This window comes from Macaca fascicularis, chromosome 3 (assembly GCF_037993035.2).
Source record: "Macaca fascicularis isolate 582-1 chromosome 3, T2T-MFA8v1.1".
Lineage (NCBI taxonomy): Eukaryota > Metazoa > Chordata > Mammalia > Primates > Cercopithecidae > Macaca > Macaca fascicularis.
Window position 1 is genome coordinate 183,944,796 of NC_088377.1, and position 12,887 is coordinate 183,957,682.

The window sequence follows — 12,887 nt, forward strand, 5'->3', positions numbered from 1 at the left end:
CAGGGCTGTATCTGGAGGACTGTGGGCAGATGGCTGAGAAGAAGGCCATGTGCTTCTTTCACCACCAGGAGGAGCTGTGACTTTAGGGACATTCCTGAGTCAAGTGGAGGGAGGAGAAGAGAGGCAGGAGGGAGGAAAGGACTAAGGAAGAATCAAATGCTCTGGCATCAGGGTTTGCTCCTTGTGCTAGTTGAGAGACCATGTGTGGACAACACAAAGACACTGAAGTCCGTTCCACCTGGACCTGCGTAGCCTCGTCTCTGCAGTCCCTCTGCACACGCCATTAGGGCCTTCTGTTATTCAAGTCTGTGTTCAGGTCTGTCATCCTAAGTAGGTGAGATGCTCCCCGGGGGTAGGGGTTGCAGATTATTCCTCTCGCGCCCCCTCAGCACCCACTGAAGGGTGCTCCCTCCCTAGTTGGTATTACATTACTGGGTCTTAAAATGATGCACAGCTGGCTCCAGGGAAGGGCTCAGCTGAGCCAGGTGAGGAGGCCTCCTGGAGTTCACCGAGGTGAGGGAGTGGAGCTGGAATGCGCTCGCCTGGGTCCAAGACAGGCATCAGGAAGGCATCTGCCCAAAGGGAAGGGGTCTGAGTGTCAGGGAGGAGGGGAGCCACAAGTAGAAAGAGGAAGGGGAGACCCAGTCATTCATTGTGGGGAGGGCAGGCAGTTGCTAAGAAAAATGCGGCTGTCTGAGGAAACTGCCATGCACACCTGGCCCTGAGAAGCTAGTCTAAACCCACCTCTTGAGGTGCAGGCACAAAGCTTGAAAGGGAAAGAGGAAGTGTGAGCTGTAGACACTAACAGTAACACTAACAGGAGCAGAGACTTCCCAAGCAGCCCCTGTCTCAGGGCCAGGGAAGCACAACCATAAGACCAGAATGCCAAGCAGGGAGACTCAGGGTCCCCACGCCTCTGCCGGTGTGACCCTGCCATGGGCTGCAGCCTCCACTGTGGTGTGGTCCATTGTCTCAGGTGAGTCCTGGGCACAGGTGGGACATTTCTGTCCTTGGATTTTTTTGCTTTTTTCATGGAACTGCCTCAGAATACTCTGTCCTAGGCTTAGTCTGAATTTGGCTTCTTATTTTCACAGGCTCCATGGATACTGAAATTACGCAGACACCAAAATACCTGGTCACAGGAATGAGGAGTAAAAGGATGATGAAACGTGAGCATCTGGGACATGATTCTTTGTATTGGCTCAGACAGAAAGCTAAGAAATCCCTGGAGTTCATGTTTTACTACAACTGTAAGGAACTCACTGAGAACAAGACTGTGCCAAGTCACTTCACACCTGAATGCCCTGACAGCTCTCGCTTATACCTTCATGTGTTCGCGCTGCAGCCAGAAGACTCAGCTCTGTGTCTCTGTACCAGTAGCCAAGATACAGCCCTGCACAGTCACCGCCTCCCTGTGCACAAACCTCCTCCTAAGTCTAGTCAGAGATCCATGGGGGCAACGCGTTCAGCTGAGCCTCAACACTCGGTTCAGCATTCCGTAGGACCTCGGCAGAAATCTCAGACCATAATACTGTCATTTATTGGATGTGACAACGCTAAATTGCCCAGACACCTGCAGCCTGGGGCATGACTTTGTCTTGAACGAGACTATGCCTGAGTTTGAATGTAGGACAGAAGCTGTCACATTTAAGTTGTTCCAAGTATCTTCCAGTTGGCTTGTGCCTCTGGAAAATGTTGTGTGAAGTATTTAACACTCTGGCCACACTAATCCACCTTCCAAAATGAACCGTTTTTTGACTTTTCTTTTGACTCAAGTTAGACCCTGGATCTCAGCCCTCATCCCAGATCCAAATATGGTCAGACCTTTTCTTTTCTTTCTTTCTTTCTTTTTTTTTTTTTTAGATGGAGTCTCACTCTGTTGCCAGGCTGGAATAGTGCAGTGGCGTGATCTCGGCTCACTGCCACCTCCACCTCCCAGGTTCAAGTGATTCTCCTGCCTCAGCCTCCTGGGTAGCTGGAACTACAGGCGCTACCACCACAACCAGCTATTTTTAGTAGAGACGTGGTTTTATCATGTTGGCCAGGATACTCTCAAACTCTTAACTTCTTGATTTGCCCCCCTCAGACCCCCAAAGTGCTGGGATTACAGGCATGAAACACCACACCCGGCAGGTCCTTTTCTTTTTTTTTAAATAAAGAATACCCAATGCCCTCCTCAGGTGGCTGTATCAGTGCCTGACCCTGAGGACAGTGGTTCCCCATGGGGTTTGCATCATTGTTCTCTAGTTCACTCTCCCTGGGGCATGTGCAGAGTTTCAACTTCTTGTTGGCTTCTCTCTTCCACTCAGGATTTAAAATTTTCAAACTTGATTGTTTTTCCTTCTGTCTCTTTAATCCTAATACCAAGTTTTCTCGGCATCCATTATCAACCGTGGATTCTGTTGCACCTGAATTGTTGCTCACAGCAGGTAATAAGAGAAGGCCACCTCCTGGAATTTCTGAGCCGGACTTTGTACTCAGGGTTACCTTGCTGAGCCCCACATTTTCCAGCACTGCTCTTAATAATTAACGGCCCTCAGTCCTGCACACACCATCAGACCCCTGAGCAGAGCCCTGCACTGTCAGGTTTCCGCACCAACACAAAGGATCCCTCCTCTCTCCTATAGAGGGCGCTCCAGGGATGGTGGGTGTTGCCCCAGACACCAGCACTTCTGCCAGACCTTGCCTGTGGGGCCATGGGAGCTCAAAATGCCACTCCTTTCCTCCACAGGACCAGATGCCCGAGCTAGGAGAGCCCTCATTCCTGCTGTGATCCTGCCATGGATACCTGGCTCCTATGCTGGGCAATTTTTAGTCTCTTGAAAGCAGGTCGATGCTTAGGACTCTAGGAGATTCTTGTTTTGAACTTACCTAAGACAATTCTAAACCTTTCTCTTAATCTTCTTCTTTTCCCACAGGACACACAGAACCTGAAGTCACCCAGACTCCCAGCCATCAGGTCACACAGATGGGACAGGAAGTGATCTTGCGGTGTGTCCCCATCCCTAATCACTTAAACTTCTATTGGTACAGACAAATCTTGGGGCAGAAAGTCGAGTTTCTGGTTATCTTTTTTGATAATAACATCTCAGAGAAGTCTGAAATATTTGAAGATCGATTCTCAGTCGGAAGGCCTGATGGATCAAATTTCACTCTGAAGATCAAGTCCACAAAGCTGGAGGACTCAGCCATGTACTTCTGTGCCAGCAGTGAAGCCACAGCCTTGCAAATACACCTCCAGCCTGTTCAAAAACCCTCATAGATCTGCCTCCCTCCCAGCCGCCAGCACCCACTTCCTGCCTAAGAAAAGGAAGTCTCTGGTTGGGTTCATTCTTGCAAATGTCTCCAAAAAGACAGATATCTGAAATGAAATTCCCAAAGATATCTTGGGCAGAAATGACGACATACTGTAGGGTTTGAAGAATGTTTATAGATACCACAGAGTGTGATGGTGGGCTCTGAATATGGGAGAATTGTACCCAACCAAGTAACCTGTATCTTTTCTTTATTCTCATTTTGTCATTTTTATTAGAATTTTTTGGATTTAGTTGCTTAGGAAAACATATTTTAACTCCTAGGATGGTGAAATGATTACTGAGTGGGAGTTCAGGTATTTCCATGAGAATATAGAGGATCCCCACGGAAATCTTCAGAAGGAAAAGGGGCTTGGTACAAGGATCTCAGTTATCAATGAGTCTTGCTCAGCATGTGGTCAAGAGCAGAACAATCTGATGACCCTGTCAACCTGGTGTGATGCATTTGGCCTAATGATGCTAGCTCACAAAATAACAAGTTAAGAGAGTAGAAAACATGGAGTCTAATATTGGGACACCATTTTACACCATTTCAAGGTCAACAGAGGTCTAGACCAGCATGAGAATCGCCAGAATAAAGCCAGGCAGTGCAGGAACAGAATTCAGCAACAAAAGTCAAGAGGCACCTAGAGGCAGAGGTAGGAATGAATTTGTCACTTTCAACTTAACATGAGGCAGCCAGATTAACTTTTTGAGTTTCATTTAAGAAACTATGCCTCTTTTAAACATACCTATTGAAATCTAAATTCTAGGTATTCGTGTTTTTGGGTTCTGGAATTTCCACTTAAATCTTCCTACAATTTGCAGCTGTCTGCTAAAATTCCACATTTTGTCATTTACTTCATTGACTATATTAACATCTGTCATTTGAAAGCCAGTTTTGGATAACTTTAACATCTGAATCTGTTTGGGTCTGTTTCTTTTTTCTGTTTTCTCTGTTTGGTTTCTGGGCATGTGATCTTGTTTTCTCATACAACTAGTGATTTATTTGAATGCTGGATATTGTATATAAAAACTATAGAGATAATCTGAGACTCTGAATGATTTCATCTTCCCCAGATGATTCACTTTTGCTTCTGCTGGGAATTGTAGCAGGGGCAGATCACCTTAATTGAGCTGATGACTGAGCTGGATCAGAGCTGGGATTTGGCCTGTGTGATGGCTGCTCGCCTTTGGTCTTAGCCATTTAAGTTCCAACTAGATGTCTGGAGTGTAACAGCTTAATTAAAGTGTAAATTACATAACATAATATTTGTCCATTGCAAGTATGCAATTCAATGAATTTTGATAAATTTGTGGAGTTCTGCAACAATCACCATGATCCAGCTGTAAAACATTTCATCCTCCCCACCCAGAAAGTTCCTTCGTGCTCATTTTCAGTCAGTCCCTGCTTCTGCCCCCAGCACCAAGGCCTGGGGCCTTTGCCAGGCTCCTCTCCTATTCAGTAGTCACTGAACGTAAATGTTCTCCAGACCAGAAACGTGGTGGATGCTCCTCAAAGCCCGCTACACTCTCAGTCTTCCCTTTTTTTCTCAGCTACTTAGGCAGCGATACAAAACTGGCAAATGACTTAGAGGGAAAAGTGGTCTGTTAGATCTCTCCTTTCTCCTTGAGATCCCAGTCCGTTAGGTTCTTACTGCCTCAGTAGCTCCAAATGCCTTCAAACATTTATCTTTATATTTTGTTAAGTTTATGTAGTTGTTTTTGATAAGAATGTTGTTCTGCAAAAATTCAGTCTATTAACTCCAAAAGCCAGTTTTTATATTTATTAAAGGTGAGGTAAAATTTTGTATGTTTGTATTTTAAATAGAAGCCTCTTGAAGAAAGGAAGGAGTGAGCCTCTCCGCCTTCCCATTTTTTTTTTTTTTCTTTTTGAGATAGAGTCTCGCTCATGTCACCCAGGCTGGAGTGCATTGGGGCGATCTCGGCACACTGCAACCTCCACCTCCCGGTTTCCAGTGATTCTCCTGCCTCAGCCTCTGGAGTAGCTGGGATTACAGGTGCATGCCACCACAACCGGCTAATTTTTGTATTTTGAGTAGAGACGGGGTTTCACCACATTGGCCAGGATGGTCTCGGCCTCTCAACCTCGTGATCCACCCACCTCGGCCTCCCAAAGTGTTGGGATTACAGGCATGAGCCACCGTGCCTGGCTGCATATCCCTATTTCTAAGACCTCTACCACCCTGCTGCCTTTGGTCCACCATGGGACAGAGTCTTGACACGTTTGACCTTTCACCACAAGGAGGAGCTGTGACTCTACTGAGATTAAGGAAACTCAGAGGAAGGACAGAGCATTCTCTGCATGGGAGACAGTTAAAAGAAATATCGGGTGTATTTGCAACAGGTGAAAATGTGGTCTGCAGAAGCTGTGTTAATGCTGAAATGTGAGAGGTTAAATACAGACTGTTCATTTGCCTTGCTGTGCAGGTGCTTTTGTTCTAGCAAAGAGCCTAGACTGCCAGATTTGTTGCATGTGACCCTGCATGGGATGAGGAAGGGGGAGAGTTTGAGGCGGGAAAGAGGAGCGTTCACAGGCAGATGACAGTGGAGGACCCGCTCCTGAGAGGAATAAGAGAACCTCTGGATGCTGGGCCTCTGCTCCAGCTCAATCCTGCCAGGAAATGACTTCCTGAGACCTGGGCAGTGAGCCTGACAAATCAGGGCTTCCTCGAGGGATATTGCAAAGAGAGTAATTACCAAGGGAAATCTACTTATCAGACCAAAGAATACCTGCAGCACCATTCCCCTGACTGTAAATGATGAAAGACTTAAGCTAGAAGGGGATTTTCTTTTCTTTTTCCTCTTCTGGATGTTCCTCTAAGTTCTTGGAGCAAGAGCTTGGAAGGATAGGAAACCTGTCTCCTGGGTCTGAGCAAATGGTTCATCAAAATAGCATCACCAGACTCCCTTCCAGCTTCCAGCTTCAACATCTATCCCTGTCTCCCAAGACCCATGGAAGCTGGACTTGGCCAGATGTCAAAAGATGATGCCAAAACAGCTGCAGATGGGAAAGAAGGCGGCGTGGACAGACCTCCAGGATGCACATCTGAAACAGGCTCTTCATTTTGTTTTCACTACAGGCTCCTGTTTCGCCTTTTCAAAAAGCAGTTGAAATTTCCCTTACTTCTTGGAAATCCAGAAATACAGCAAAGATACATTTTATATAGGCGTTAGCTATTCAGCAGGAGGGAGCTTGAAAATATCTCTATACTCTACGATTTTCCACCATGCTGCCTGGAAGTGAAAGTCTAGCCAAACAGTTTAACAGGAAAACCATTAGCCGTCCTGTGGAGGTTAATTTTGCAGTTTATTTTGGAATGGAAAAAAAGCACATATTAAGATAGGAAACTCATGTCTACATGCTAGAATCTAAATTTCTTAACTTTCTGTAGTATGAGCCATTTTCAAATCTGGTAAAGTCATAAAACCAGACTATTCAAAACGCACACTTCTAAGCTCAATATTAAATGTTTAAAGTGACTAACGTAAGTAAGAGTTGGAGAGTCAGGATCCCCCCGGACTTTTCGAACTTCTACCCTCACAAAGAAATCTAGAGTTTCTTCTCAGTAAAAAAAAAAACCAAAAGTGACATATAATCATTTTTCCTTGTTAGTAAATAATCTCTATCCATCATGGCATTGCATTTAATTTGTGTTAATTATTGCCCCAAACTTTGAGGGAATTGCCCAAATATAACACGGGGCTTAAATATTGGACAGCCAAAAATATCATCCATGTTCAAAATATGCATCGTGATATCATTCAGTTCGACGTGTTCTAGTTCTTCCGCAGCCTCCTGCCTCGTTCCCTTTGCCCCTACAACTCTCTGCCTTTTTGTGGATTAAGTTATCCCCAGGATAAAATTATTACGTTTTCTTCCCCGTTTGACTTTCTTGTTGGAAGCCTGACTCTTCCCAGGGATCCCAGCGTCTATCCTCTCTCCTTCTTGCAGCTTTTTTCCCCTTGTGCAGCAGAGTGGGCTCTGTTAGAAAAGAGGTACATCATCAATTCATTTGCTCCTTTTTGTACTCAGACCTTTTTTTTTTTTTTTTTTTTTTTTTGGAAACAGAGTCTTGCTCTGTCGCCCAGGCTGGAGTGCCTTGGCACGATCTCCGCTCACTGCAAGCTCCACCTCCCAAGTTCATGCCATTCTCCTGCCTCAGCCTCTAGAGTAGCTGGGACTACAGGCGCTCGACACCACGCCTGGTTAATTTTTTTGTGTTTTTCGTAGAGACGGGGTTTCCCCGTGTTAGCCAAGATGGCCTTGATCTCCTGACTTTGTGATCCACCCGCCTCGGCCTCCCAAAGTGCTGGGATTACAGGCATGAGCCACTATTCCCCAGGCTGGACAATTCTTGATGGACAATAAAACACTTTTGCTTTTCATGTCTCCTGTAAAACACAAAACAAAACAACAACCAGAACTAACATTGCCTCATGTGAGGCGAGTGTCTTTCTATCAGTTTCATTCCAGTGCCTCTCCCGGAGACTATCCATGTGATTTGGTAAAAACACTTGTGTAAGATAATGAGATACTTATTTATTTAAAGTTTACTCTTTAAGAATGGTTACATCTTTATGTAGTTATCATCACCATTGTATGTAGCCTCTTGTCATTTCACTATCTTCCCTCACTTCCATTCCTTCTTTGAAAGGCTTCCCATGTCAGCTGTGTGGTGCAATGAGATAGGTACTGAATAAGACTCACATCTAGGGGGTATCTAGTTGTGTTCACAGAATTTTAGAGCTAGACAGAGGGTTGAAAATTATTTATTTATGCCCATTGTTTCATAGATGAAGAAATGAGATGTTTTTAAACAAGTGTTTAAATGTAAATAGTAACTATATTGCTGGCCTCCATGCAACCTGTATTTCATGTTCTTAGTCTACAGATAATGTGTGAATGTGTTTTTGCTCCTACGGGATTATAAGCATCATGAGAGTGAGAATATTGTTTACTCATGATTCGCACTAAGTAGCCATTCAATGACTGCAAACAAATAAAGCATGCTTGAAGTTCCAAGAAGGATGGTGGTCATTTTTCTTTTGTTTAGTACTAGTTGTGTGTTTAGCAAATCACAAATGAACCATCAGGGTCTGTCTTTGGAGGGGTTTCACCATTAGATGACAGCATTACCAAAGTTAGTGTGTGTGTGTGTGTGTTGTGTGTGTGTGCATGCACGTGCATGCGTGCATATGTGTGTGTGTGAGAAATGCCTTTCTAGCAGTGCTGGTCCCTGGTTTTCCTCCTAGAGGTTGCTGCCCTGGGGCCACTGACAGAGGCACTGAGGTCTGAGTGCTGGGCCTTGCTGACCACGGCAGGAGGAGCTGTGGCCCGACCACACCCCTGAAGCTGGGTGGATGATGCCTGGCAGAAAAGAGGAGTACCATCGGCAAGAATAAAGGGGACAGGAGTCCTCAACAGGGGATAATTCAGAAAACACGAAGGCATGTTGTGTTGTCACATTGGCATCAGGTAGGTAGGGCCCAAGGATGCCACTAAGCATCCTACCTGCACAGGTCAGCCCCCCACAACAAACAATCACCTGATCCAACATGGCACTCAGGCTGAAATTGAGAAACTCTGCAATAAGCTTGTGTTGTAAACTTTGTACCAACAAGGAGGATTATCAGCAGACAATTCAAGGGCAATACCGTCACCTACTTTTGTTTTCCCTGACTGCCGTGTTGTTGACCTCCATCGCCATTCTTTCCCAGCACACGGTGTCTGCATGTTGTCCAACAGCCTCCTGTTTCCTCATAGATCTACCCCTTGGACAGATAAGAACATCAGAGGGAGCAGGGCTGCAGTTCACTCCCAACAATGACCCTTGAACAGGGTTTTCTCTGAACTAGCATCACAGTCATGTGGGTTAGGTGGCTGTAGCTGGTACTCAGGTGAAATCTCAGGCCAGTCTCTTCTGAATCAGGGGGACTGCTGACCATTAATCAGAACTTCAAGTGAACAAAGATTCAAGAGAGCAAAACAACGTTCTGCTTTATTGTGAAGGGGAAGCAAAGGATCCAGAGAGGAACAGCAGCCTGACTCTCGGGGAAGGGCATGAAAGGGAGAGGAAGGGAGGAGATGGTCAATCTGGGGTAAGAAGTGAGGAGGGAGGGGGCTGATGGCACAGGAATGACTGTCAGAGACACACCCTGGAGGCCACAATTCAACCCTCTCAACTTTTCCCAGAAGTTCCAAAAAATCCTTTAAAGCAGCAAGTGAAGGGTGTGAAAAGCAGGAGCCATGCTAGAGGAGAGCCTGGGAATGGGGAAATGATTACAGGCTGTGACCTCACTGGCGCAGCCCCTCTCAGCGGCAGTGGAAAGCACAGCCTAGACTTCTCACCACTGCACACCAGAATCCTGCCCCAGGCCCTGCCTGGTCTGCCTGACTCTGCCATGAGCTGCAGGCTCCTCTGCTGTGTGGCCCTCTGCCTCCTCCAAGCAGGTGAGTCCTGGGCCCAGGTGACATGATCCTGTTGGAGTCCCTAAACCTTTTCACCATGACGACAGCAGGCTACCTCCTGGGATTTGCCTGAATTCTGCTTCTTTCCTTTACAGGTTCCTTGGACACAGCTGTTTCCCAGACTCCAAAATACCTGGTCACACAGACAGGAAAGAACGAGTACCTTAAATGTGAACAAAATCTGGGCCATGATACTATGTATTGGTATAAGCAGGACTCTAAGAAATTGCTGAAGATAATGTTTAGCTACAATAACAAGCAGCTCATTATAAATGAAACAGTTCCAAATCGCATCTCACCTGACTCTCCAGACAAAGCTCATTTAAATCTTCACATCAAGTCCCTGGAGCTTGGTGACTCTGCTGTATATTTCTGTGCCAGCAGCCAAGGCACAGCCCTGCAGAGTCACCGCATTCCTGTGCACAAACCTCCCAGCTCAGCCAGGAAGCTGTGGGCCAGTGTGTGCACCTGCACCCAAGGCTCCAGTCTCCACCGTCTGATGGCCTCTGATGGAGTTTCAGTCTGTAGCACAGACGGCTAGTGCACCCAGTGGAGAAATCCTCTATTTTACGCACACGAAAGTCTCACAGAATTGTTTCTCAGCTAGAGCAGGGCTTCACAACAAAGCCACTGAAGTATTAGGGCTCCACAAACAAAAACGGAGCCTGTCCCATGCACTGAAGATCTGAACTGGTGGAGGAAGCTATTTCTTGTCTTTCTGTGCTGCACACATGTGTCCATATTTTATATAACATTATGAAAAAAATATGATTGCTAAAAATGGTTGATGAGCACAGGCATAAAGGAGGGGGAAGGAAATATTTCTAAGATCAAGAGACAATTCTGATGATCAGTAAGTACTTTATTTAACAGGAAAATATTTGGAGAGGCATGAAATTCCATGGCAATAGATAAACTGGAAAGTGTTGAGGAGAAGCCGGTGGAGGCAGCCTCGTGCATTGTAGGCTCCTTCTTTTCAAGAAGGGTGACCAGCAAGCGTCGCTTATAATTCTGATGAAGGTCATCTTGAACTCTCCTCAAGAGTAGGCAATAGTCAGATGACTGAGGATATTGGGAGACCAGAAAGGACTTTGGACACAAATCTCTAGGCAGTGGTGAGCCATTGGTCCTACTCCAAGTGAAACAACATGACGAAACTGATATTTTGGTACAGGAACACTGGTAGTAGTATGGATCAGAAAGGAGATCGATTTTTGGGTGGCATGAAGAATTAGGAGACTTCTAAATATCCTACATGAAAGATTAGAAAGAGTTTATGTGAAGCATTGTGGACAACATAGGCTTGAGGCTCTGGATTATGTTATTTCTTGGAAATAATATTGGGTTTTATTCTGGGAGGGTTGAATATATGACTAGCTAGGGTCTACTTCAGCTTTGCCCTCCCTTTTAGGGAGCCCCAGCATGTGGTCAGCATTGCTAGTGCATGCCTTTCCAGGGTCTTAGTGGGAATCACGGTGTTCCCACCACGACTCTCCACTCTCACTGGGTCTGAATGCCAATCCCTTCTGGCCCTGAGTATCTTCTGACATCCCTACCCATGTCTTCAGCCTTCCAGAGTTTGTTCCCTGCTGGGCCTTCAGGAGTGCCACCCTCTGCATGCACAACTTAGGATCTGGCCCACAAAGAAAAATAAAAAATAAAAAAAAATTTCTTACACAGGTTCTTGGGGCTCCTTGTTAGTACTCTGTGTCCTAAATCCCAGCTGTCTAGGAGTCAGTTATGTCCTCTTATCTTCAATCACATATACTACTTCTATTTTATATAAATATGTTTACTTGGCTTCTCTTCATGTTTACCATTCCACTTTTCGCTCTTCTTGCAATTCACACAGTCCTGAGATCATTTTCCTTCTTAGGTCCATCCCTAATTCAGATGACTTGAGCTCTCTGGTCACCACCCCTTGTTGTGGGAAACGCTTATGTTAGCTTTTATTCTCAGGACAATTAAACCTTTCACTTTCACCATTTTTCAAGTTTTCAGTTTAAATTCTATTGCTTTATTTTTATTTCCTTTGCAATTTGGTTTACTTATTGGGAACCAAACATACAATACGATTTTATTTGTTCGCATTTGTTCTACTTCTTTGTAGAAGGGCCAAAGTATTTTCTTGCTGAAGTAGATACCAATTGAAACAATTTTAATGGTAATGATACTAGTGTTTAAAATAAGGCAATTTTAGGTTTTTATCTAGTGAATAGAATATCTCCAACTGTAGCAGGTTAGAGATCGATACTATATGTAACCTGTTGAAAAGGAGAATATTCAACACCCTTAAATTCTAATCTACATCCTTTACATTTTTTATGTTTGTTTTTCGGGCCACATTGAAAATCTGATGAAATTTATACATTAGAAGAATGCTAAAGTTTTCCTCCTGACCGAGCACATCCCCAGGTTAAAACAAATCTAAATTATAAACCCTTGACTTAAATCATGGATAAGTGTCTTATCGCAGTGTAGATTTACATATAATATGGATTTACGACCGTAATCTCAGTCCTACAATTATAATTATCATCACAAAATGGTAATACCACTGTAATACAACAATAAATAGATGGTAAAAATCATTTAGAAAGTATGAATCATCTCATTTTGTGTTTATTTGTGTTCATTTGTATCTTTAAATGGTCTAGAATGAAAAGTCAATATGGGCATAGCAGTACATTTTAAGAAAATTGATGATATTCTAATAACTAAATGGTCACAAAGCATAAATAGCTTATGCAGTGAAGTAGAGAAGACCCATAGGAAGTCATCCAGCTGGTTTCTAGTTGGAAAGTTCTCCGCAGAGCTGATGACCAATTTGGTTTCTAACATTTGAGAAATGGAAGGGCTTTGGAGATCATCTCATTTCCGCTCTCCTGATTTAATATGTGAGGAAATATGGCATCACATATATGAAGTGATTGAACAATGACATACTGATTACATGTCTCAAACTTTATGTAAGATACATTTTTATTCTTTAGTTGTTTTCTGAATATGTTGACTTGCCCTACTCAAATAGAATTCTGGGGGTGAAAATGTTGGTGACTTTCTGCTTGCTCCTAGCTGTTACTCAAGGAGTATTTGTTGAA

The 12,887-nt window shown here is 44.4% G+C and overlaps 2 gene segments (V, D, J or C); both read left to right on the plus strand.

Moving 5' to 3' along the window:
* Nucleotides 1-709: 709 nt before the first annotated feature.
* LOC102118824 (T cell receptor beta variable 2-like) lies at nucleotides 710-3,332 on the plus strand. The segment is given in 3 exon segments: nucleotides 710-976; nucleotides 1,095-1,169; nucleotides 2,919-3,332. Coding segments are annotated over 3 exon segments (513 nt in total).
* A 6,115-nt stretch (nucleotides 3,333-9,447) lies between these two features.
* Nucleotides 9,448-10,327, plus strand: LOC102119210 (T cell receptor beta variable 3-1-like). The segment is given in 2 exon segments: nucleotides 9,448-9,768; nucleotides 9,882-10,327. Coding segments are annotated over 2 exon segments (621 nt in total).
* The last annotated feature ends 2,560 nt before the right edge of the window (nucleotides 10,328-12,887 follow it).